The sequence below is a fragment of the Amphiprion ocellaris genome, chromosome 19 (genome assembly GCF_022539595.1).
Source record: "Amphiprion ocellaris isolate individual 3 ecotype Okinawa chromosome 19, ASM2253959v1, whole genome shotgun sequence".
NCBI lineage: Eukaryota > Metazoa > Chordata > Actinopteri > Pomacentridae > Amphiprion > Amphiprion ocellaris.
In genome coordinates, this window is record NC_072784.1 from 18,312,192 (window position 1) to 18,335,645 (window position 23,454).

Sequence of the window (23,454 nt, forward strand, 5' to 3'; positions counted from 1 at the left end):
ATGAGAGGTTTCTCGACCAACCTTGAGCCACGTTTTGGACCAAACACAGCTGGGGCTTCCCAAACTTACTCAGAATTACGGCACTCATGGGAAGGGAAAGAGGACCACAAGACATCACTTCACATTTTAAAAAACCCAGAACAGCTTCCAGGGAATTTTTTAAAAAGTCTATGTTCACTGCACCGCACAGGGGAATTAACACAAGTCTGACTGGAATCTACAGAGATTATGGGCAAGTATACATAACTGTGAGTCAGCTATGCCTCAGGGCGTCTGCGTTTGCTTATGTACATACGTGTGTCTTGCTAACCTGTCTCCTTGTATGTCTGCTTGTCTGGCCAGATGACGGAGCAGAGGTTGGTGAGGACCAGCGTGCCCAGTCGGCGGGCGCCTTTCTCCGGTCCGCTGTAGTAGTCGAGGGAGTCCTGGCTCAGCACAAACCAGTACCGACGCTGCTTGATCCAGTTCCCTCGCACCTCCCGTAAGAGCCAACCTTTAAATAGGACACACACATGCATCAGATGACAACTCAACCTCAAAATGAAATAACACATGCCAGTAGGGCTGCAGCGATTATTCAGTTAATCGACAATTCAACTGCTTGGAGATGGAATTAAATTCTAATGAGTTAATACTATTTTTCTTTTTTAATTGATGTCTTTAATATCTTAAGTGTGGGATCCTTCTGCTTTGTCTTGTCCTTCTTTGTAGTAAAACAAATATCTTTTTGTTTTGGAAAGTTGTCCTCTTGAACTCTAGGCAAAGAACATTTGGATTTTTGACAGATTCCCACTCTTTTATGGAGCAAATGATTAATTTAAGAAATAATCTACAAATAAATCAACTTCCATGCAGCTCTTGCAGCAGCAACCCAGTTTTGGCAGCAAAACAATACTTCCCCCAAAACTTTACTCTGAGAAATGTACTCTATATCCCAAAGTTATAGCAATTTATTGCATATGCCTTCATATAAATGTCACCTTTGCTGGCACCAAGTAAGTTGTGAATCTCAGAAATGTCCCTATACCCAGTGACACTCCTTTATTGGTACACTCCAAAGCAAACATTTCCCTTGAAAGGCCTCGGAGGTAGGTGGGCTAGTCATGGAGCTACTTAAACCAGTGCTGCCACACCATGTCTTCACTAAGAATAATCCCCGAGGCATGTAATTGTCCATAAAGTTTGCTGCAGTCTGTATGTGACTGCATTGTTGGGGTAAATACTAGGGGATAAAAATACAGCCAGCTAATAGCACAGGCATTAAAGGCTGCATAGAGCCAGATAATTACCACTTCTGAGGTTGACAGAGTGAGAAAAGGAGACAGAGAGAGAGATATACTGGAACAGTGCGACAGAGAGAGAGACAAAGCCATGCTCATTGGCATGTCTGCTGATGTTGCCAGGCCTGACTCTACAATGCAAGACCGTTGTGTTCCCAAAGTTCTAAGAGTTTGGAAAGACTGCAACAGCACAGATCCCCTGTTGCCAAACAATGAACCTCTTCTCTTCCTTCAGCTATGTGTGCAAATTGTTCCTAAAAAGAACGCAAGAGTAGATAAATAAACTAGTTTGGCAGAGTGCTGTCCAGATGCTGCCCGGAGAGAAACTCACAGAGGAGGATTGAAGATTCCTGGTAGAAGAGGGTCAGAGTTCATCCAGAGGGCTGATGGAGAGACGGTGGAGAGTTGCTGCAAACCACCTGGACCGATGCTAGGAGGGGGGCAGGGCTCAACCGCTGTTATACACTGGCAGTGTGACATATGTTGTGTGGTTGTGCACGTGACTGCCTTGTGCATGCTTGAGAGTGGTTTTAAAGGAACAATTAGGCAACGTACCTTCAGCCTCCAACCCTGTGAAAGCGGTAATGACGCCACGCCAGCATCACAACTTCCTCTGTGGTTAGAAAGCTGCGTGCCACCTGTCAGCCACCGCTCATTTCGCCTGCATCTTTCTTCTAGCTGCTCTCACTCTCTTCCCGTTTGCTTTCATCTGCCACTTTTCTCCCCTCTCCCTGTTTTTAACCTTGCCTCAGAGTGGTTTTCCCAGGCAGCGCAAAGATCCCACTGCCTAGCTGCTGCTCCAAAATAAAAATAAAAGGGAGAGGAGGGGGCGAAGGCTCAGCCTCTCCGGCTATGTTTCCTGTTTGAGAATGCCTGTATGTGATATAAGTGGCAGGTTTGAACCCACCATAAACCCACCCAATATAGCCCAAAGTAAAAACCCTGGAGGTACTTAACACCACATCAGAGGGGTCAGCATCAAAACCCAATGTGAAAAGGATAAATAAAAATCATGAGGTAAGCTGGGCTGAGCCTGCTGACAGACTGGATGTGGGACGGTGTTTGCAGACAAGCTGACTGGGTGAGAAACATAGAGAGAAGGGCAGGCTGGTGACCCTGACGCCTCTGTCACATCACAGACATGGGATGTCCCACAGATGCTGCTCTTTTTGGGGAACTTTAAACAGTGCAATAAGAAAAGGCCAAAAAAAGCAGAGAGACAGAAGGAGATAGAAAGAGCAGCAGAGTCCCCAGACCCCCTGTATACCCCTCCCATGGTCTTCCATCTGGATCCCATCTCTGTGGCCTGCTAATGTCTCCCCTGGGGGCCACGGCTCGCCCTTAATTTGTTTCATTTGTGACCTCTGACTCCTCAGTGCCCTGCCCCCTCAAACACAGATTGAGAAAACAATCTCTCTCTGTGCATTTCCATCTTTTTCACTGCAAGCCTCCGACTACTCTTTGGGTACTGTATGCTTGTTCAGCGGCTTTAACAATAAATAGCATTACAATGAAACACGAGGATTATATATTGAAGTGCATCTCATTTTAAAGGTCATCTGGCATTTCATGAACATCCTCTCAGGAAAAACACAAAAAATAAAACTAAATTAAGTACCATTTTTCTGTGGTTAGCCCATACACTCAGCTTGCAAGTTTTATAAATGGTCTAAAAAAACACAGAAAATGATCAAATATTTTTAAGTCTGCTAATGTTGTCTACTAAATGTTTACATTTATGTACAAGGAACTCAGAGCTGAACCTTTTCCCCTTTTGGTTCAGACAGATCCAGATAGACTCGGCTGCAGTTTACTGGAGCATGAGAAGCAGCGCATCATGTGAGGAGTGATATTAACTGTAAATCAACAAAGGTATGTCAATAAACCAATGTCACCATCTCTTTCTGTCACCACTCCATGTGTTTTACAATTCATCCCCACATCATCAGTCTATATCTGCAATGTTGTTGGCCTATTTTAGATACTGGGGCAATATTCACCCCATGTAGCCTCAGGATGTCCTGCTGGGTGAGAGGCCTTTAATGGAGGCATTCTTCACAGCGTAGTCTCGTGCAGCATACGGAGAGACATGAGAGGGATTATCTAACACCCTGAGGTGCCCTTCTGCTGTGTATATATGTGGTGGATGCGGTGCAAAAGGCTGAAATCTACAATGACAGTGGCCCAGGGAAAGTGGATGCCCTCAGTTTTGGAGGGAAACAGTGAGCTAGTGGGGGGGGCAACAGTGAGGGTGGGGCACTAGCCGAGGGTGCATGGTAACTGCTGTCAGAATTAGGCAATCTGACTGTCGCCATTCCAAACGGGACGTAACATATCCAAGCGTTGGCATTTTACTGCTCCCTGTCAGCAGCAGGCCAAGGAGGGGGAAAAATGCACAGAAATATCCTGTGAGATCATTCCTCAAAAGCATCAGACATGCAAGATGGGGCTCCTGATGCCAGTAGCTATCCTCACATGAATGCATGCCGAGTGATGGAGGGCAGCTGGGTGCCACGTATGGGCAGAGAATTGTTGGCTACAGGGTGATAACAAAACAGGGAGCTGCGGCAGGAGACAATTAGGCTACTGAAATCTAAGCTATACTTAATGACAGGAGCAGCACCAATACATTCCTGCAAGGAGCTCATTTATTAAACAAAGTAGTGCTGCAACTACAGATCATGTTTTATTATTGATTCTTTTAGGGAGTAGCTTTTTTCCATTAATTAAATGACTCCACAGCCTGTGAAATACAAAAACAAATGAATATCACAATTTCAAGAGCCCAAGGTGGATTCTTCAAACCGCCAATCTTGTCCAACGGAAAATGCAAAAGTATATAATAAGCATTAATATAAACTAATGAAGCCAGAGTAAGTGAATGATTAGCATTTTTCCTTATATAATTAACTGATAATCAACATTGTTCATCATCAGTGTTCTGTTCATCAGCCAATCCATTAGTCTTCACTTGAGCTTCACTACAATGCTCAATACTGTCTGAGTGTAGCAGGTTGATGCGTTTCATTTAAGCAATTTCTCCTCAGTGATCGATAAAGTATTTCTGATTCTGATTTAGAGTGTCCGAGCAACAGTGGTGTGATGTGATGCGTTAGTCGTGCAAGTCGAACTCACCTTTCACCAGCAGCTCAGGCTCTTCCTCCAGGCCCATCTTATTCTTCTCAATGATCAGACTCTTCATCTCGTCAGGCGCCTCTGAGACAGTGTGCCTGCATGGAAGAGCAGAAGGAGATTGTGCATAACTCTGCTTCCCTCTCTATGCTCTCTACTCAAGTCTTCCCCTGACTGCTCCCTCCCATTGGGTAGCTAACTGGCTACAGACACAGAGTCGGCTGCGACCCCCGCCCCCTTATGCGACTCTGTACTAGCTACAGGCCTCTCTGATACTCTTAGGTGGGGGTCGCATAAGGGGGACTGGAAGAAGTGCCACGAATATCTGTCCTCTAGCGTTTTCCCACTTTCCCTCCCCAGCAGCACACAAGCCTCTCGAACGCACGCTGATACATACCACGCCACTGTGGACAGCTCGTCTCTCTTTTATCACTTTGGCCCGGCAAGCCGAGCAGGCGACTGAAAATAAACGTGACAGAGCGACGCCGGGCTGACTCCCAGCCAGTCGGCTCACGCCGGTCACAGGAAGGCAGAGGGTTCAAGAGGTCACAGCCTTGGATAGTTAAAACCATAAACATCAAAAACATCTGTAAATCTGCCGAAGTGCTGTTCTTTCTTTCTCTCTTTAATGTCCCATGATAGATTGCAGCCATTTCCATATAGAGCAACTCAGCATCTGGTTGGACAATGTTGGGGACAAATTCGACCTCGTTATCTCAGGCCGAGGCCCATTTCCACTCTATTGGATTGTTTAGAGGTTTTATCTGTTCTTGTTTATTTATCTAATTACTCATTTATTTTCTCTGTTTCCTGGGTCTAACTAGCCTGTGAGTACAAGTGACAAACCCCTCCTTCCTTCCTGTCCTCCTCCTCCTCCTGGGATCACTGCTCAGGAAATGAATCAAGCCCTCCCTCCAGGGTTACTAGCCTCCAGTTACCTTCGCCAGCTGATTTATGCTGTTATTGATCTGATAATCCCGGAAAGGTTCCTCCTCACGGAAGGCAACAATAATCAATGAGTCTGAATATAGTCTTATCTGCTCTGACTCAGCTTACATGACTGCAGAAGCCATTTCCTCTCTTTCTGCATGCTTTGCTTGACCTGATCCTGTCTATACTGTGGTTATCTAGCTGACCTCTATGGTGCAACATCTCGCCCATCACCTATTATGTATACAACTCTTTATAAGATGTATTTGCAGTTGCTGATTCTAACAGAGTGGCATCTCTAATTTAAGCTAATGTTCAGACACAGTGAAACTCTATATGGCGGGCCGATTTTTCTGTATGTGTGTATAAATTGGTCCAGGTCATCACCAGAAAGCAGAAGTGAGAGAGACAGACTCAGGAGCCTGTCACATTATCCTCAGTCATGCTGTATAACTAAGCCTGCTCGCCTGCAACAGCAGCAGCCTGTGGGGACCTCTGTCAGTCCCAGCATCCACAGACCCCACTTAAAGGCATTAAAATAAACATAGAAATGTGATGACATCTCTTATTCGAGGGTGTTAATAACCCCTGCTACATAACGTAGACATTCATGCAGACAGGCAGCCCAAACAGGACAGGGATTGGATCTATAGAAAAACTGCTCTCTGAGTGGAGTACACAGCCTGGCAGACACAGTGGGCATGTTAATGTTAAATGCTTTGGATTACTGTGTGCTATTGTTTCAGTTCTTAAATATCAGCTTATTATACATGTATACTATAACTAGGCCAAGTCTGAATTTCCAAACAAGTGGTGGAACCAACAGCAGGATCTGAGCCAGCGAGCTTGGTTTTCACTTCTACATTTGTACTGAAGATGTTATGTGGTGCACATGGTTGTCTACGCTGGAAGAATATCAGAACAAATCTTGGCTCTCACTTTTGCAGATTTTAACAAAATATGGGCATTTTGCATGCTGCTAGCACAAGAACAAATCAGTTTTTGTCCCTTCAACAGGACTGGACTGTCCCCACCTAAAATACCTTATAAGTCAAATTCAGTGTTTTTGACCTTTAGAAGCACAGATGCTTGACCTTCAAATTAAATGCTGCTTTAGCAGAGTCAGTGCGACTATTGTGTTCAAAAAGCCAAGCTAATGACCAAAATCTCTCTTTGAAACTGGCTGCAGAGCACAGCAGTATCATGTTATTACTAGTGACAATCAGCTCAACGTCTCATTACAGTATAACAACAAGCTGTTCTTGTTAACAAGATTTTTTTTATTATTATGACAAGCTCAATTTTGGTTGTCATTATGAGGATAAAATACTCTAAAAGCACATTAATTCATAATAAATAAATGGCAACCAAAAAAAAAAAAAAAATCAGTAGGGAAAGAAATAGAACACACACACACACATATATATATATATATATATATATATATATAGGAATCATACACATAGTCAGTTGCTTAGCCGCAGGTCTGTTTCTAATAAGCCTGATAAAACATGCTGTTGAAGGTACTGATGCTTTAAAGCATTCCCCTTGGAGCGTATGTGAATATGTATATGTAAACTGTGTTAACAGGTCATTTTCACCACAGCAATATGTGCTGTGCCAAAACAAAAGAACAAAATTCCGTTAAACTTGCGGACAAATGTCTGAGCGCTGTTGATGTGGTAGTTTTGCATCTCCACAGCTGTCCAGCAGCCCTTACAACCCCAGCCCAACCTCCACTCTCCTCCCCCCCTCCATGCTACCACCCCCACATTCCCAGAAGCCCCAACAGAGGCTGTGACGGTGGGGCCTTTAGCGGGCAACTTCCTGTGGAGCGCAGGAAAGAATTTGACATGGGGATTAGACAGCACGAAGAATAGAGCGAGTGCACATCTACAGACAGCCCCTCTCTCTCTCTCTCACTTGCCCTCCCCTCCGGGACAAAACATCAGCCACTCAGGAGGAGAAGCATCATTTTAATGTCACACAACTCACGTGTTGAAACCTGGAAAGTGGTGAAAATCAGGATTGTGCTCTGTGATTTGAGATCAACACGCTGTACGGTTTTACTTTTAGTGACACATAGTGTTAGTTCTTATGATACGGGAGGGAAAAGTGCAACACGCACAACAACCATTTGTTTAAGAAAGTGAAAAGGAAAAGGCTGGAAGCCCAGATCCCATAGATCAGCTCAGAGCAGCAAATAAAAAACTGCTGGCTGCCACACAAAGCAGGAGAGGGGGAAGTCATGAAAATAGGAGCCAGAAATGAAGAAACAGGCTCAGCAAGAGGAAGGGAAACATTTCCCTATGTGCACATAAGCACACAGATCTGATGCTATAATCTATCTATACAATCTAGAGCACATATTAACATCCTGTTCAGTTGCATCACTGGCCATATAGAGAAGTGAGAGACTGTATGGTGTAACACCAATGAGGCCCTCAGATATGATGGTGTGGGGCTGATGATGAGACGACTTGTTCAATACATTCTTTACGAATTGTCACCATTAACAATTTGTGCTTGACCTACTTTTTTGATTTCACTTCTCTTTGATGATGAATATTTCAAAGTCATAAATTTATGTGGTTATAACAAAGGTTTTAATGGGAACAAAAAAAACAGAGAACTACATCCTAAAGAGGAAGAAAAAGGTTTTTAACACACACACATCACTGCAATCATTTAAAACTAGGCCAACTGACACCAGACTCTCCTCACCTACGTCAGTTTGGGAACCTGTTTCGCCTTCGTGGAAAGCCTCATTAAGTTGTATCATAATGGGCTACAAAAATTAGTGTCTTATATTACTTAAGCATCTGAACAACTAAAGATTTGTAGGTGTTTTTGCTACCTGGGGCTCAGTTTTCACTGCAAAACAGCCTGCAGTTCAGCCGAGTTCATGACTGCTGGTTGTAGCTGAGTCACTAATTGCTCTTCAGTTGCGCTGAAGAATGCAGAAGTTTTTGTTCTGTTACAGACTCTGGATTCATGCCAGTGTTCTGTTTTTGGCAGATCTTTAATTGAGGCAGTTAACATAATGTAAGTTTGATAAAATATCCAGATTTGAAGCTTACATTTGGATAAATTTCCCAATCAAATGGCATGTCAGCGATAGTTTAAAGACTGTGTAAAAGTTGAAAATCTGATGATGCTTTCTGTTTTCAGTTCCTGGTGCTGATAAATGGTATAATTTGGGCATTTTAAAAGGGCTAACATGCCTTACAAACTCACCAGCGAGTTTTGCGGATCAGATAATTAAATGCTTAAAAAACAAACAAAAAAAAACCACTGTAAAACAACTTCTTCATTTTTAAAACACCCACACAGGTAAATACAGTTAAATTTTGCTACTCTCTGATCAGGTTTAGTTGGGTGGAGATTCACTGGAAGTTATATGAGGTCACCAAATTCCACATGCTAAAGAGAGAACGAATCAAACTTGAATGTTGTTCCACCCTAACAAGTGCAACAAAACTAACAGGAGAGTCAGGGAGATCTCAGTCACATGCATTGTGTACACACCCACAAAAGCCTCAAGAAGACATCTCATCAGCTGAAGTAGGTGAAGCCTGTGTGGCTGCTAGCTCAGGCTTCATGACATTTTAGCTACCTTAGTGCAACTTTACAACCTGTAAATCTTGTCCATTTATGGCTATGACCCTGATCTGTCTTCTTTGTTGATTAAATGATGAGTAATAAGTGCAATCACTGTTTAAAGTACAATTTACAATAACCATTTCAAATGATCAAAAATAGTTCAGGAATCAGTGGACCTGCCAACGAATGTCACGTTAGTTTCACATTATTTAGAACATAATTACAAGCAATTGGGATAGGAAAAACATTCCTGCCAGCCTCCTAATTATGATTAACTTGGTGGATTTCTGAAGAGAGGAAGTAAAATGGGGAAAAGACTCTTTTGAAAGAACCAAATATTCACATTTAAGAAGATGGGACCAGCAAATGTTTGACATTTTTGTTTTAAATTGTCTAAATTCATTATCTAATTGTCAGAACAGTCGCTAATTAGTTGCCTACACTCTAAAAAAGTTATGTTTGAACTAAACAAATAAAATTATTTAAAAAATAACAAAAGTTTGCATGAATCTTTTGGAGTTGAGACAACTTTTAATGAAATTATGCTGAACCAACAAACTACACTGAGTTCAAGGAACTAGCTTCTTCTCTACAATCAAAGGTATTTCTAGTAATTACCAGTCTTAACTGTCTCAACTTGTCCAGGCATGTTAAGTTGAAGGGGAGGATTTGAAATTCTGAACTCAAGGTGAAGAAAAATAAAGTTATCAAGCTAATTTCATTCAGTTACCTCAACTTGAATTTTGTTTTAAATCAACTAATGCAGAAATTTTAGTTCAAACTACACAAAAAGTCAAGCTGATGCAATTACCTTTAATCCTACCCACCAAAATAATGTTTGCAACTTAAAAGTTTTATCTAAATCATTGAAATTTCTTCTTTTTTAATCTTGAACCCATGCATTTAACTATGTGGTAAGAATAAATCCCTTTAGTTACTTTTTAAAGTGAAGTCGATTCATTGTTTCACCTTCAATTGAGATAATTAAAAAAAGGAGCAACACAACATCTCGTTTCATTCAACAAGCTGCTCCAAATCCTGAGTACAGAGATGTTTTTACTGCTCCTGCCACTCTATAGACATGCATGGATGCATTTAATTACACTTTAACATTATTGACCGACTCAAATCAACAGCATATAGGCCACTCCTATATACTGCAAATAGTCACCACAGCTAATGAGCACATTGCCGGCAGACTTTTCACGGTGGCAGTGACACACTTAAATCCAGTATATGAGCAGCACAATGAGTCGAACGTCTGCCTGGTGGTAGCTGCTGGAGCAATGAATCATTGATTTCAGTCCAGGGTCTAATCACAATGCTGAGACATTAATTAAAGTTAGGAAACTGGTGTCCTTGCTCTCGGGCTGGAATGACCGCAGTGGAAACATGTGCCGGCATACAAAGCGGGTCCTTGTAAACCACAAGAACATGCACAGTTTGCAAAAATGACCCTTGTGCACGTGTCACAAGAAGACTTGTTTGATGGATGAAAAGCTCAGATGGGTCCGAAAAGGCATTCATGGAAATTACAGTAAAACAGATGCCGTTTTGTTGATGTCGCTCCATTGTCGCTCGTACGCTGTACACAAATGACATTAATACATTAGGAGACTGGTACTATGTTCATTAAAATACAGTAGGTCATACTGTATCGCTCTATAATCGCAGATTCTCTTTGCAAAAATCCATCTCTTTCTCTTTCCCAGTCCCTATCCCCTCCCCCACCGTGCATGGGCTGGCTGCATGGGCCTCTGGCTGAAGCTGGGCTGGTGGGAAAATGGGAATGTGGTGATTAAGACTGGGCCTATATGACCTCTCAGCTAAAAATACACTGTTTACTCAAGACCACTGCCAAGAAACTCTGGACTAGGCAGAGGGGAGAGGAAAAAAGTCATGTTTTGAGACCAGAGGAGGAGGGGTGTGTGACAGGAAGTCTGTGACTGAAGAAGTGTGTGGTGTCAGCAAGAAATTTTTATGATACCGAGTAAGTGACTTTTGCGTTTGAATGAAGTCATTCTGATTGCGAAACGCGGCGATGTGAATTAAAACTTTGTATATTTGCTGATGCTGTAAACGGGGGCCAGTTTGTGATGGATGGATGGTTGACAGACAGGACGACAGACATCCAGACAGGCAATTACCAGGGGCCCACTTCTAAGCTCTTCATGCAAACAACCGCTTGTTTCATGCATATGAACACCCTCCACATCCACACACATGAAATACATTCCTGAACAGTGTTCTCTTTCAGCCAATGCTGCCTACTAGCCCACATCACAAAAAAAAAAGTCAAACTTTGTGCTGCCAGGAGCTGTCAAAGAAGAGAGGGAAGGGAGTTAATGACAAAGCAGATGGAACAAATGGTGAAAAGCAAGATGAAGTCCTCGAGTGTCCACTCTTCATTCGGTACAGTTTATACTCTGCCCTGCCCCGGCTATGAGGAGGAACTTAAGAGTGAAGAAAGTGAGGATGAACAAATAATGATGATGTAAGACAGATTTGAGGGTGAGCACAGCAGGAGGGAGGGAGCTGCTCGGCATTTTCTACTGACTGAATGGCAGAGGTCAGCAGGGAAACACAAAAAAAATGGACCCTGTGTCCTGCCAGCTAATATCATCACTGAAAAGCTCAGGTTCTCCACATCAGTTCTTGTAATTACAAATCAGTGCTTTCTTGTCTGAAATGAACATTCATCAATTATAGATTGTTTTCTATAATGCTGAGTTGTGATGCTTTCAACTGAATATATGCCTGGCGAAACATGTCAGGTTTAGAATTTAAATAATTAACAAATTAGTCAGTCTTTTTCAATCATCAATTAGGTGTTTAAGTCATTTTGAGGCAAATAAAATGCAGAAAAAGCCAACATATTTTCTTTTTTCCATGTAGTGTGAAGATTTATCGCTTTCTTTTTCTTTCCTATATGGCAGTCAACAGAAACCTTTTGGGATTTTGGACTTTACGAGCTTTTTTCCACAATTTTCAGATATTTCAAATAAATCACACAAATCAGGAAAATCATCAACAGAATAATCAGATACGAAGATAGACACTGTTGTAGAACAGTGCAACAAAAAAAGTCGACGATCACAATTATTTAAAATCTGTAAAATGTTGATTCTTTAAAATTGTGCACAAAATCACCAAAAACGTTCCATCTTGTTATTGCTCACAGCAGAATATATAATCGAGCCTGTTCTGTGTTTCTAGTGACAGCAAGACATTTTCATGACTTTGTGTCTATGAGTAGGGCCGTCAGCAAATTGTAAGCGAAAAATAACAGTATTTCAATTGTGAAACTTCTCGTGTGGGAAAGAAAAAGCAGCTCTAACACAACTGTCAACTTGTAAGTTCTCATGGGGGCCCGAGTCACTGCACCGAATGCATGGCATTGACGGACAGCAGTCGCACAACGTACTTCCATTGATTGAAACTGAAATGTAGGTCAAGCTGAGCCAAGCGAATAATTTAAACCACAACTGTAGGGTAATGATAGCAGAGCTCACAGCCCAACCTGTCTGCAGAGAGAGAGATTTGAACACCATACTATCTAAAAAGCCCCGTTTGGAGATACTTCAGATTTTGGTCACAAGGCAAAATAGTGGAACCTCGAGAAAAAGTTATATGCAAGTTCGGCTGGTGGCCTACCACTCCAGCACATCTAGAAAATAAGCACCCAAATGAACATTAGTTATGTCTCTCATTGTAAAGTAAAAGTCTGCAGCTATGTTCATGTAATTTACATCCTGTTACAAGTGAGAATATGATTAGTGTCTGAACAAATACACTCGTATTCTCAAAATAGAGCACCTATAACTGTATATGTGCATGCAATTTTAGCATGCACAAATATAGTTGAAACTGATAGCACCATTGTATCCATAGATACTATGTGGCCCCTGAAATGACCCGCTACAGGCAGACATGTGTCTGTACCACGGCTCTGTTTCCACTTCCTAACCACATCAGGCCTGCAGTGTGACTAATTATCTGAGCATTGCTGTATCAGTCTGGTCTGACGAGCATAAATCCCCTCAGTTCATTGCCGTCTCATCTGAGCTATAATTCGATCTAGTAGTTTAGATTAATGTCTCCATCTGGACTATTTACTTCAGTTGTTGGATAAAAGTACATCGTAAACCAGAGCCGCCTTTCCTGTTTCGTAAGACTGAATGGATATGGCACCATTTGCTACATCACAGGCTGCTGACTTATCAGAGGTTGGCTTTCTCTCTGTACAGCTGAACTTCTGGGTGTGTCCAGTCATTGGCCAGGTAATGACCAAGGACTACGCTCTCTAATCTCCACGCTCAGTGTGATGATTACAGCCAGGCTCTTAACACACTCCCTTCAAACCAGTAGTTAATTATGCCATGTGGCCTGAGGCCACCTCCACTACACTGTGGAAGTGGTGCGCACACACACACACACACACACACACACACACACACACACACACACACACACACACACACACACACACACACACACACACACACACACACACACACACACACACACACACACACACACACACACACATCTGAGCCACACCTCTTCTGGGAGTGCTGCTGAGGTAGAACTGAGTCACCCAGCCCAGTCCACACTTCTTTCCTTTAAGCCTCAAGAGACAGCATGTCCTGTATGACTGCAGCAGAATGTATCTGCTTCAGCTCACCTACCCACTTCCCGAGGCAGCTCTATTCTTGTTGAGAGCTGCTGCAGACCCTCGTCTATTCATTTGTGGTGCACAATAGTCCTCCAAGTCGAGCTTTGTGACTCATCGCCTGTGAGTCGGCACATGTACAGTAGAGACTGTGGATGAGGGAACAGGGGTCGGGGGGATGATAAGGGCACGATGCCAGAGATAGAGTGGAGCAGAGCCCGGCTACATCACTGTCTGAGATCACAGCCATGCACTAATAGTCTGGTCCAAGCCTTCCATGAATCACTCCTTTTCATTGTCGCTAGCGTTCACTTGTAAACCACATGACCATTTGAATTTCATTATTTGCAAGATGCGCAATGGCACCTTGTGACCAACAGATTGAGCCTTGAAACTAACAAAGTAATTGGATTTGTCGATAAGGAAGCTGGGTAGATTTAACCTGACATTTCGAGTGCGAGTGGACACAATCGTCAAGACGGAACATTGACATATTATTTGCAAATGCATCTCCGAATGACAGTTTCTGAATGGGAGAACTCAGCCAAGAGTGTAAAGTGTGAAAACTGACACAGACAGCCACATTATCCGCAAACAATCAATGTCAGATCATCTGTCAATACGCATGTGACTCCATACTACTGGCATGCATGCACACGAGGAGAACCCCACGAGATACTGCAGAGGAAGTGAAAAATCAAGTCCTTACACATGTGCCTGCCTGAGGATAAATACAGAAATCCCCAGCACTCAGAGGAAGTATATAAGTAAAAGAAGGAACTATTACTTCCTAAAATTGGGGAGGGGGGTTGATGTTTCTCTCTCTCCTTACCCATTTGTTCCATTGGCTGTGCGAGTTGGCTGAGAAACAGTCACCTCAGCTGGAGTCTGTCAACAGAAGAGAGAGAAAAGGGTAAATGGATGATAATGCAACACAAACAGTAGCCTGTCCTTAGAACTAATCTACAGGTTGGAGTGATCTCTCAATGGTAGGCCTTCAGTGGCCATGTTACAGTAGAGCTCGCAGCTGGTGCTGGCAGCCTCAGCACATAGCTGCACTGTTCCTGTAATGCTTGGCTTTCACTTGCAAGGGGTAAGCTGGTGGGGAGAAATATGGCATGCAAAACAGGCTAATTTAATATAAGAGATGGGAACAGAGGAATCTTTTGTGCACAAGCTACCCCGGCCATCACACCCCGGAATGTTTTTATTCAGATCTCTAAGGTTAACCTAAAAATAAGCCTAGTTTTTGAGATTTCACCTATTGCCTTCATCTTTTCTATGTGTAAGTTTACAGTGAAACGCTGATGCTTATGGCCACAAACCTTCAGTACAAGTTAACACTAGAGAAGTTATCAAGTTACATGAGTGAAACAATGAACTTTTCATCCCAGGACTCCCCTATTAAGCTGAAGATGGGAGAGGATGTTTCCTTTCACGGAGCTCCAGCCCCTGAATTCCCAACCTGACCTTGGAAAACCCCATCAGACATCAGAGCTCGCCTGTGTGCAATTTGGACCGATTCCCTGGTGTGCAGAGCGGCGCTGTGTGTCGCCGTGGCCCGACTTGTTGTCTCTGCGAACCACAGCCTTGAGACAGCTCCTGTGGCCGCCCGGCCCAATTCAAGGGTGTTGGCCTACCTGAAACACTATCCAGGTCAGCTCTGGGCCCCTCACAGTTCACACACCACACTTTACTACTGGGCAAACTATCCTAAGTATAGCCGTTGCCCCACAAAAACAGTCCACTGCTTCTTTTTAGATGGCTCAAAAATAATAAAGAAAACATGAACTGCAAATTTATAGGCTAGTATGGAATCTGTGTTATATTTATCAGGCAGATGGACTCCGAGGGAAATGAGGAAAAGATTAGGGCTTGGATAATGAAACTCCATTGATGTTTAACTCAGGGGAGGTACTGTAAATGTCAAACCAGACAGTCAAGAATAACTGAACAGTGTCAGAGAGTTACTTATGAATGGAAGAGAGTGTGTATGGTAATTCCCTACCCCTGCCCATAACCATACAGTAAATGATTTAGCCAAGCCAGCAGTCCAGGAGAAGAAAATTCAGCCGGACAGCCGTGACTGAAAACAAAAAATCAACACGAATCACATCAACCGTAGAAATGCTGTCCTTTTGTAATATAAACAAATCACATGATCAACAATCTAATGGGAAAGGTAGGCAAAGTCCAAATATTTTCAGCCATTTTCCCCAAAAATTGACAGAAAAGTAGCTATCCAAAAGAGTTAATGGGCTGTGGTATGAGGAACGAGAATAGCGTGCGATGCAGAGCCCTGGCAAAAGGTCTCTCTTTGGACGGGCAGAGGATGAATCACTCCAGACTAGAGCAGAGCGTGGAGGGAAAGAGGGAAAGATGCCGTGATGTGTTCATTCCGTGGCCAACTTCCGCTCTCGCTTTCCCTCGTCTATTCTCTTTCTCTCTCTCTCTGTGCCTTCAGCTCTCCTGGGAGGCTGAGTAACCAGGAGGAAATGCTTGGGCTCAGCCAGTGTCGGCCTGAAGACCAGATGTGTGGCCTGGAGGTGGTGAGGCAGAGACGCAACGGAAACCAAATATAAACCAGCGTACCGTGACACCTCCGAAGGCAGAGGGCAGCAGCGATGGTTAATGGGACCCGCTCTCAGCAGAGCCGGACTGTGCCTGTTTGTTCCAAGCAACAGGATGCACTGCGGTGCTCCAGTCCACACTTACAACTACTGGCCGGGCCTAAACACTCTGCGGTGGTAGTTTATTGGTAAACGTGACTTCACATTACATAAAAACCGAATAAAGGTTTCAGTGGAAACATGGAAAGAAGAGAGAATGACGGATGTCCTGTCCTAAAATTAGGGCCTAGCTGTCCCAACACTGGAGGCATTCAGCTCAGTGTGACTGTTTGGGCAGCTGTTGAAGAGCAGTTTCTTTCAATGAGGACTGTAAACATGAAGGGAAAAAGGTTCTGACATGGCCCTGTGCTCTGAAGGGCCAAGCCTACACAAGCGTCAGCACTGACTCATGATTCCAACCTCAGTAAGAACAGTGCTGGCAGTGGACAGTGTGTCGCCTATGGCTTTGGGTTCATGGATGCTACACATCACGGCGATGCTTTGGCAGCACGTCGGAAAACAACGCAGGAGATCGCAGGGAGGATTTTGGATGTCTTGAGGAGGGAGACTCCACCAGACCTGTGGGTTTCTGTGGTCATCCCTGGCAGGAGCTGGATGGCAGCCTACTAAATGGAGTATTTTGAAGCTCAAAGGAGACACACACTCACACAGACGCAGCCAGGGAGGTCTGGCCTGATGTCTGAAAATGTGACTTGTCAAGCGCTGGACGAATTGGAGCTCTCTGGGTAAACGATGGAACGCAGCCCTGAGGGGCTTTCCCTGGGAATCACTGCAGATCATCTCCACCCCCCTGTTGACACCCTGGCAAACCCACACACACACACACACACACACACACACACACACACACATCTGAGCCACACCTCTTCTGGGAGTGCTGCTGAGGTAGAACTGAGTCACCCAGCCCAGTCCACACTTCTTTCCTTTAAGCCTCAAGAGACAGCATGTCCTGTATGACTGCAGCAGAATGTATCTGCTTCAGCTCACCTACCCACTTCCCGAGGCAGCTCTATTCTTGTTGAGAGCTGCTGCAGACCCTCGTCTATTCATTTGTGGTGCACAATAGTCCTCCAAGTCGAGCTTTGTGACTCATCGCCTGTGAGTCGGCACATGTACAGTAGAGACTGTGGATGAGGGAACAGGGGTCGGGGGGATGATAAGGGCACGATGCCAGAGATAGAGTGGAGCAGAGCCCGGCTACATCACTGTCTGAGATCACAGCCATGCACTAATAGTCTGGTCCAAGCCTTCCATGAATCACTCCTTTTCATTGTCGCTAGCGTTCACTTGTAAACCACATGACCATTTGAATTTCATTATTTGCAAGATGCGCAATGGCACCTTGTGACCAACAGATTGAGCCTTGAAACTAACAAAGTAATTGGATTTGTCGATAAGGAAGCTGGGTAGATTTAACCTGACATTTCGAGTGCGAGTGGACACAATCGTCAAGACGGAACATTGACGTATTATTTGCAAATGCATCTCCGAATGACAGTTTCTGAATGGGAGAACTCAGCCAAGAGTGTAAAGTGTGAAAACTGACACAGACAGCCACATTATCCGCAAACAATCAATGTCAGATCATCTGTCAATACGCATGTGACTCCATACTACTGGCATGCATGCACACGAGGAGAACCCCACGAGATACTGCAGAGGAAGTGAAAAATCAAGTCCTTACACATGTGCCTGCCTGAGGATAAATACAGAAATCCCCAGCACTCAGAGGAAGTATATAAGTAAAAGAAGGAACTATTACTTCCTAAAATTGGGGAGGGGGGTTGATGTTTCTCTCTCTCCTTACCCATTTGTTCCATTGGCTGTGCGAGTTGGCTGAGAAACAGTCACCTCAGCTGGAGTCTGTCAACAGAAGAGAGAGAAAAGGGTAAATGGATGATAATGCAACACAAACAGTAGCCTGTCCTTAGAACTAATCTACAGGTTGGAGTGATCTCTCAATGGTAGGCCTTCAGTGGCCATGTTACAGTAGAGCTCGCAGCTGGTGCTGGCAGCCTCAGCACATAGCTGCACTGTTCCTGTAATGCTTGGCTTTCACTTGCAAGGGGTAAGCTGGTGGGGAGAAATATGGCATGCAAAACAGGCTAATTTAATATAAGAGATGGGAACAGAGGAATCTTTTGTGCACAAGCTACCCCGGCCATCACACCCCGGAATGTTTTTATTCAGATCTCTAAGGTTAACCTAAAAATAAGCCTAGTTTTTGAGATTTCACCTATTGCCTTCATCTTTTCTATGTGTAAGTTTACAGTGAAACGCTGATGCTTATGGCCACAAACCTTCAGTACAAGTTAACACTAGAGAAGTTATCAAGTTACATGAGTGAAACAATGAACTTTTCATCCCAGGACTCCCCTATTAAGCTGAAGATGGGAGAGGATGTTTCCTTTCACGGAGCTCCAGCCCCTGAATTCCCAACCTGACCTTGGAAAACCCCATCAGACATCAGAGCTCGCCTGTGTGCAATTTGGACCGATTCCCTGGTGTGCAGAGCGGCGCTGTGTGTCGCCGTGGCCCGACTTGTTGTCTCTGCGAACCACAGCCTTGAGACAGCTCCTGTGGCCGCCCGGCCCAATTCAAGGGTGTTGGCCTACCTGAAACACTATCCAGGTCAGCTCTGGGCCCCTCACAGTTCACACACCACACTTTACTACTGGGCAAACTATCCTAAGTATAGCCGTTGCCCCACAAAAACAGTCCACTGCTTCTTTTTAGATGGCTCAAAAATAATAAAGAAAACATGAACTGCAAATTTATAGGCTAGTATGGAATCTGTGTTATATTTATCAGGCAGATGGACTCCGAGGGAAATGAGGAAAAGATTAGGGCTTGGATAATGAAACTCCATTGATGTTTAACTCAGGGGAGGTACTGTAAATGTCAAACCAGACAGTCAAGAATAACTGAACAGTGTCAGAGAGTTACTTATGAATGGAAGAGAGTGTGTATGGTAATTCCCTACCCCTGCCCATAACCATACAGTAAATGATTTAGCCAAGCCAACAGTCCAGGAGAAGAAAATTCAGCCGGACAGCCGTGACTGAAAACAAAAAATCAACACGAATCACATCAACCGTAGAAATGCTGTCCTTTTGTAATATAAACAAATCACATGATCAACAATCTAATGGGAAAGGTAGGCAAAGTCCAAATATTTTCAGCCATTTTCCCCAAAAATTGACAGAAAAGTAGCTATCCAAAAGAGTTAATGGGCTGTGGTATGAGGAACGAGAATAGCGTGCGATGCAGAGCCCTGGCAAAAGGTCTCTCTTTGGACGGGCAGAGGATGAATCACTCCAGACTAGAGCAGAGCGTGGAGGGAAAGAGGGAAAGATGCCGTGATGTGTTCATTCCGTGGCCAACTTCCGCTCTCGCTTTCCCTCGTCTATTCTCTTTCTCTCTCTCTCTGTGCCTTCAGCTCTCCTGGGAGGCTGAGTAACCAGGAGGAAATGCTTGGGCTCAGCCAGTGTCGGCCTGAAGACCAGATGTGTGGCCTGGAGGTGGTGAGGCAGAGACGCAACGGAAACCAAATATAAACCAGCGTACCGTGACACCTCCGAAGGCAGAGGGCAGCAGCGATGGTTAATGGGACCCGCTCTCAGCAGAGCCGGACTGTGCCTGTTTGTTCCAAGCAACAGGATGCACTGCGGTGCTCCAGTCCACACTTACAACTACTGGCCGGGCCTAAACACTCTGCGGTGGTAGTTTATTGGTAAACGTGACTTCACATTACATAAAAACCGAATAAAGGTTTCAGTGGAAACATGGAAAGAAGAGAGAATGACGGATGTCCTGTCCTAAAATTAGGGCCTAGCTGTCCCAACACTGGAGGCATTCAGCTCAGTGTGACTGTTTGGGCAGCTGTTGAAGAGCAGTTTCTTTCAATGAGGACTGTAAACATGAAGGGAAAAAGGTTCTGACATGGCCCTGTGCTCTGAAGGGCCAAGCCTACACAAGCGTCAGCACTGACTCATGATTCCAACCTCAGTAAGAACAGTGCTGGCAGTGGACAGTGTGTCGCCTATGGCTTTGGGTTCATGGATGCTACACATCACGGCGATGCTTTGGCAGCACGTCGGAAAACAACGCAGGAGATCGCAGGGAGGATTTTGGATGTCTTGAGGAGGGAGACTCCACCAGACCTGTGGGTTTCTGTGGTCATCCCTGGCAGGAGCTGGATGGCAGCCTACTAAATGGAGTATTTTGAAGCTCAAAGGAGACACACACTCACACAGACGCAGCCAGGGAGGTCTGGCCTGATGTCTGAAAATGTGACTTGTCAAGCGCTGGACGAATTGGAGCTCTCTGGGTAAACGATGGAACGCAGCCCTGAGGGGCTTTCCCTGGGAATCACTGCAGATCATCTCCACCCCCCTGTTGACACCCTGGCAAACCAAACAGTATCTGCTGGATCTGTGTATTCTGAGAGGAGGGTCAGCTAACGTTATTGACTTAGAGTGGTTCAGCTGCAGCCCTAATTATTGGCTCGGGGTGAACTATTGATACAAATTTCTAGCACAAACCAGTAACACAAATCAAAGAGAAAACAAGATTTGCTGGAGTGGATTGACTCCCTGCAAGCATTAAGGAATCAATAACCAATACCTCCATAACACCTCTGTGGATTTATGATAAGAAAACAGGCCTGCTTAGCATAAAAGAATAGTTTACTGCTTTTGGTTACTAGTCAGAACACTATCAATTACCACAGACATTAATGTGTTTCCTTCCATTGAGGAGTAATGTGAGAAAATGAACTAAGCCTAACCACACGATAAATTAAGACACAATGTTGTATTTCACATAAATAGGGGCAGACCAATATTTTACGACTCTGGACAAGTGAATTCATATTTCAGAATGTTTACGAGCTTTAACCAATAGAGCAGAGACTGTAATCAGTAATGTAACATCACGCCAGGGGACAGAGCAGCTCGATAGACAAAGAAGCATTATGAGCTTCACAGTAAGACGGCTTTGCTTTGCAATATATAATAAAATCAGTTTTATCAGTATTTTTTTCCCAGAGTTGGCCTTTTATTATGCAGCACTGTCATTCCCAGTGTGGAGTCTGTATTTAATGCAGCAGGACTACACTACTTTGGGGACACAGTGATAATTTGGACTGCTTTTAGAATCATTAGCGTGATTTCCATTATCAAAAAGTTATATTCTATATTTTCCAGTAAATCAGCCCTCTCTCTTCTCTGATTTCTTGATTGAGATTAACGGCACTGAGTTCAATAGACTTGGCTGTTGATTAACAAAACAAAGCATCATCAGACTTTATTACAGCTACATTGACATAATTTCTCTGTTCCAGTTAGTTTTTGGTCATACATTTGCTCATGTATGAGGTTTACTGTTAAGATAATGTTACACAAAAACTTGATGGCTACTTTTTACACTTTTTTGACACTGTTCATCCTTTTCTTCATCTTTTAAAGAAAGATTACAATTCAATCACTGAGTTAAGGTTATCTAATAATGTCAAATAGTTTACAATTAACCAAAGCCAACCAGATGAGCATAATTCTGAACACACAGCACAGATTGCATCTCAATAAAGAATGTGAATCGTTTCAGTTAAAAAGATCTGTCTCATTTTAGAAGGCCATGAGGCGCCTCCACTGGGACATGTTACTGTGATCTTGTATTGATTGCAGACGCGGAGCACAGCTGGATTCCTTTGACCACCAATAGCCAGCCAGATGGTACATTATGACCGAGATAGGGTGTGCTACACACCAACACCTCTCTGGATAACCCTGAGCAACAGATGTTGCTCTTATCTGCTGGTTGTCGGCGCTGTTAGACTTCTGTTAAGCCAGTAACTGTGTAAAACTTATCTGCTGCCATCGTTTTTTCATGCAAATTGCTGTCGCCCTGTACTGGTTGGTTGCGAGCACACAAAGGGACAATAAATAGATAAGCAGGACATGCAAGTAGGTGGCTCCAGGTGGTGTAATTTCCATGGACAAAGCCATACTGCTAATGTAAGCCTTATCTCAGCGGCACAAAATACCTATGCCTATGATTCCAAACAATATCTAATGCGGAATTAGCTTGCACTGGAGCCAGAAATCACAAGTAACTTCTCTTTAAAAGCCTCCTGATAAATTTTCCTTTTTTTTTCTAAGACACTGTACATAAAGAGCTGCATGCTGGGTTATAAAGAAAGAGCCTACCTCAATTCAAGGCAACAATGCCCCCTCACAAGTGGGTGGACAATGCTGAACTCTCTGTGCCTGATCAGATGACTAACATTACAGAGAAGACAAGGCCACAGTCTTATTTGCAATTGAGCGGATGGAGGCCAAATACACAGGACCAGTTCAACACACTGACTTTTACAGCTTGCATCAGAGAGCATGTGTGTGTGTGGGATTGCACAATGTTGCCTTCAGGATCATGCAAACCTAAACACCAAACTGTCTCCTGCATCAGTAATAGAGGCTCTGCTGACATGTGAACTTACTACTTCAAAATAAAGGCCTCATTTCGTACCACATCTTGAAGCTGCAATCCATATTTAGTTTTCAAGAGCAATCACTGTCAATGCCAAGACTTGTAATCACATCTGTTTGCACAAAACTGATCTTACACACCTGGAAATTGTTAATTCTGACTATTTGAATATGCTTTATGTGAAATTAGGCTCTGAAATGTGCATATGCGCAGGAGCTGTGAGTGCAGGTGGAGAGTTTTACCCGTCCATTGGGAGTCAAGTCCTCCTTGTTGCGCAATTCAAAAGACTCTTCCTCCTCTTTCTCCCCATAGTCCCGTCCGAGCAAACTGAAGCCCTGCCTGCAGCACAGAAACCAGCAAACTCCTTGCAAAGGCATTCAAAATGAGATTAAGTGTGTCTTCTTCTGCTCTCCAGGTCGGTGAAACTTAACATTCACGGTGTTGCCTCGGCCGCGAAGTAACTCCAAGAGCTGCGTGAGCGCATACAGCATACCCTCTCCATAGAGATCCAGCCAGGAGGAGGAGGAGGATGGTGAGTAGCATGAGCTTTACCCTCTCCTTTCTGTTAAAAGAAACTAGGAAGTGCACATGGCAGCAGTCACAACTCCAAAATCAACCAAGAGAAGAGAGGTTTAAGGAAAAATCCTTCCCCACGCTTCCAGCTGCTTCGTCCGCGACACCTTGCTGTCCCTGATTGAACTTCACATGAATGAAGAGC

General features: G+C 43.9%; 1 protein-coding gene and 1 long non-coding RNA gene across 3 annotated transcripts in view; one reads left to right on the plus strand and one right to left on the minus strand.

Annotated features, from left to right (window-relative positions):
* The window catches only part of plekhh3 (pleckstrin homology, MyTH4 and FERM domain containing H3), a 36,656-nt gene extending 13,504 nt beyond the window's left edge, over window positions 1-23,152 (minus strand). The window contains exons 1-4 of one of the 2 annotated variants that reach the window (XM_023264194.3): window positions 22,979-23,152; window positions 18,055-18,110; window positions 4,416-4,510; window positions 311-493 (exon numbers count right to left, since the gene is read on the minus strand). In XM_023264194.3, coding sequence (XP_023119962.1) covers window positions 311-493; window positions 4,416-4,510; window positions 18,055-18,110; window positions 22,979-23,113 — 469 coding nt within the window. In that variant the 5' untranslated portion in view covers window positions 23,114-23,152. Of the gene's footprint in view, window positions 1-310; window positions 494-4,415; window positions 4,511-14,449; window positions 14,575-18,054; window positions 18,111-22,978 lie in introns of those variants that run through there. The other variant, XM_055005415.1, reaches the window with a different exon arrangement.
* On the plus strand, window positions 326-23,264 carry LOC118469888 (uncharacterized). Its single transcript, XR_008599833.1, has 3 exons — window positions 326-481; window positions 3,064-3,152; window positions 23,152-23,264. It is a non-coding gene; the product is annotated as an uncharacterized LOC118469888 (long non-coding RNA).
* Window positions 23,265-23,454: the final 190 nt, after the last annotated feature.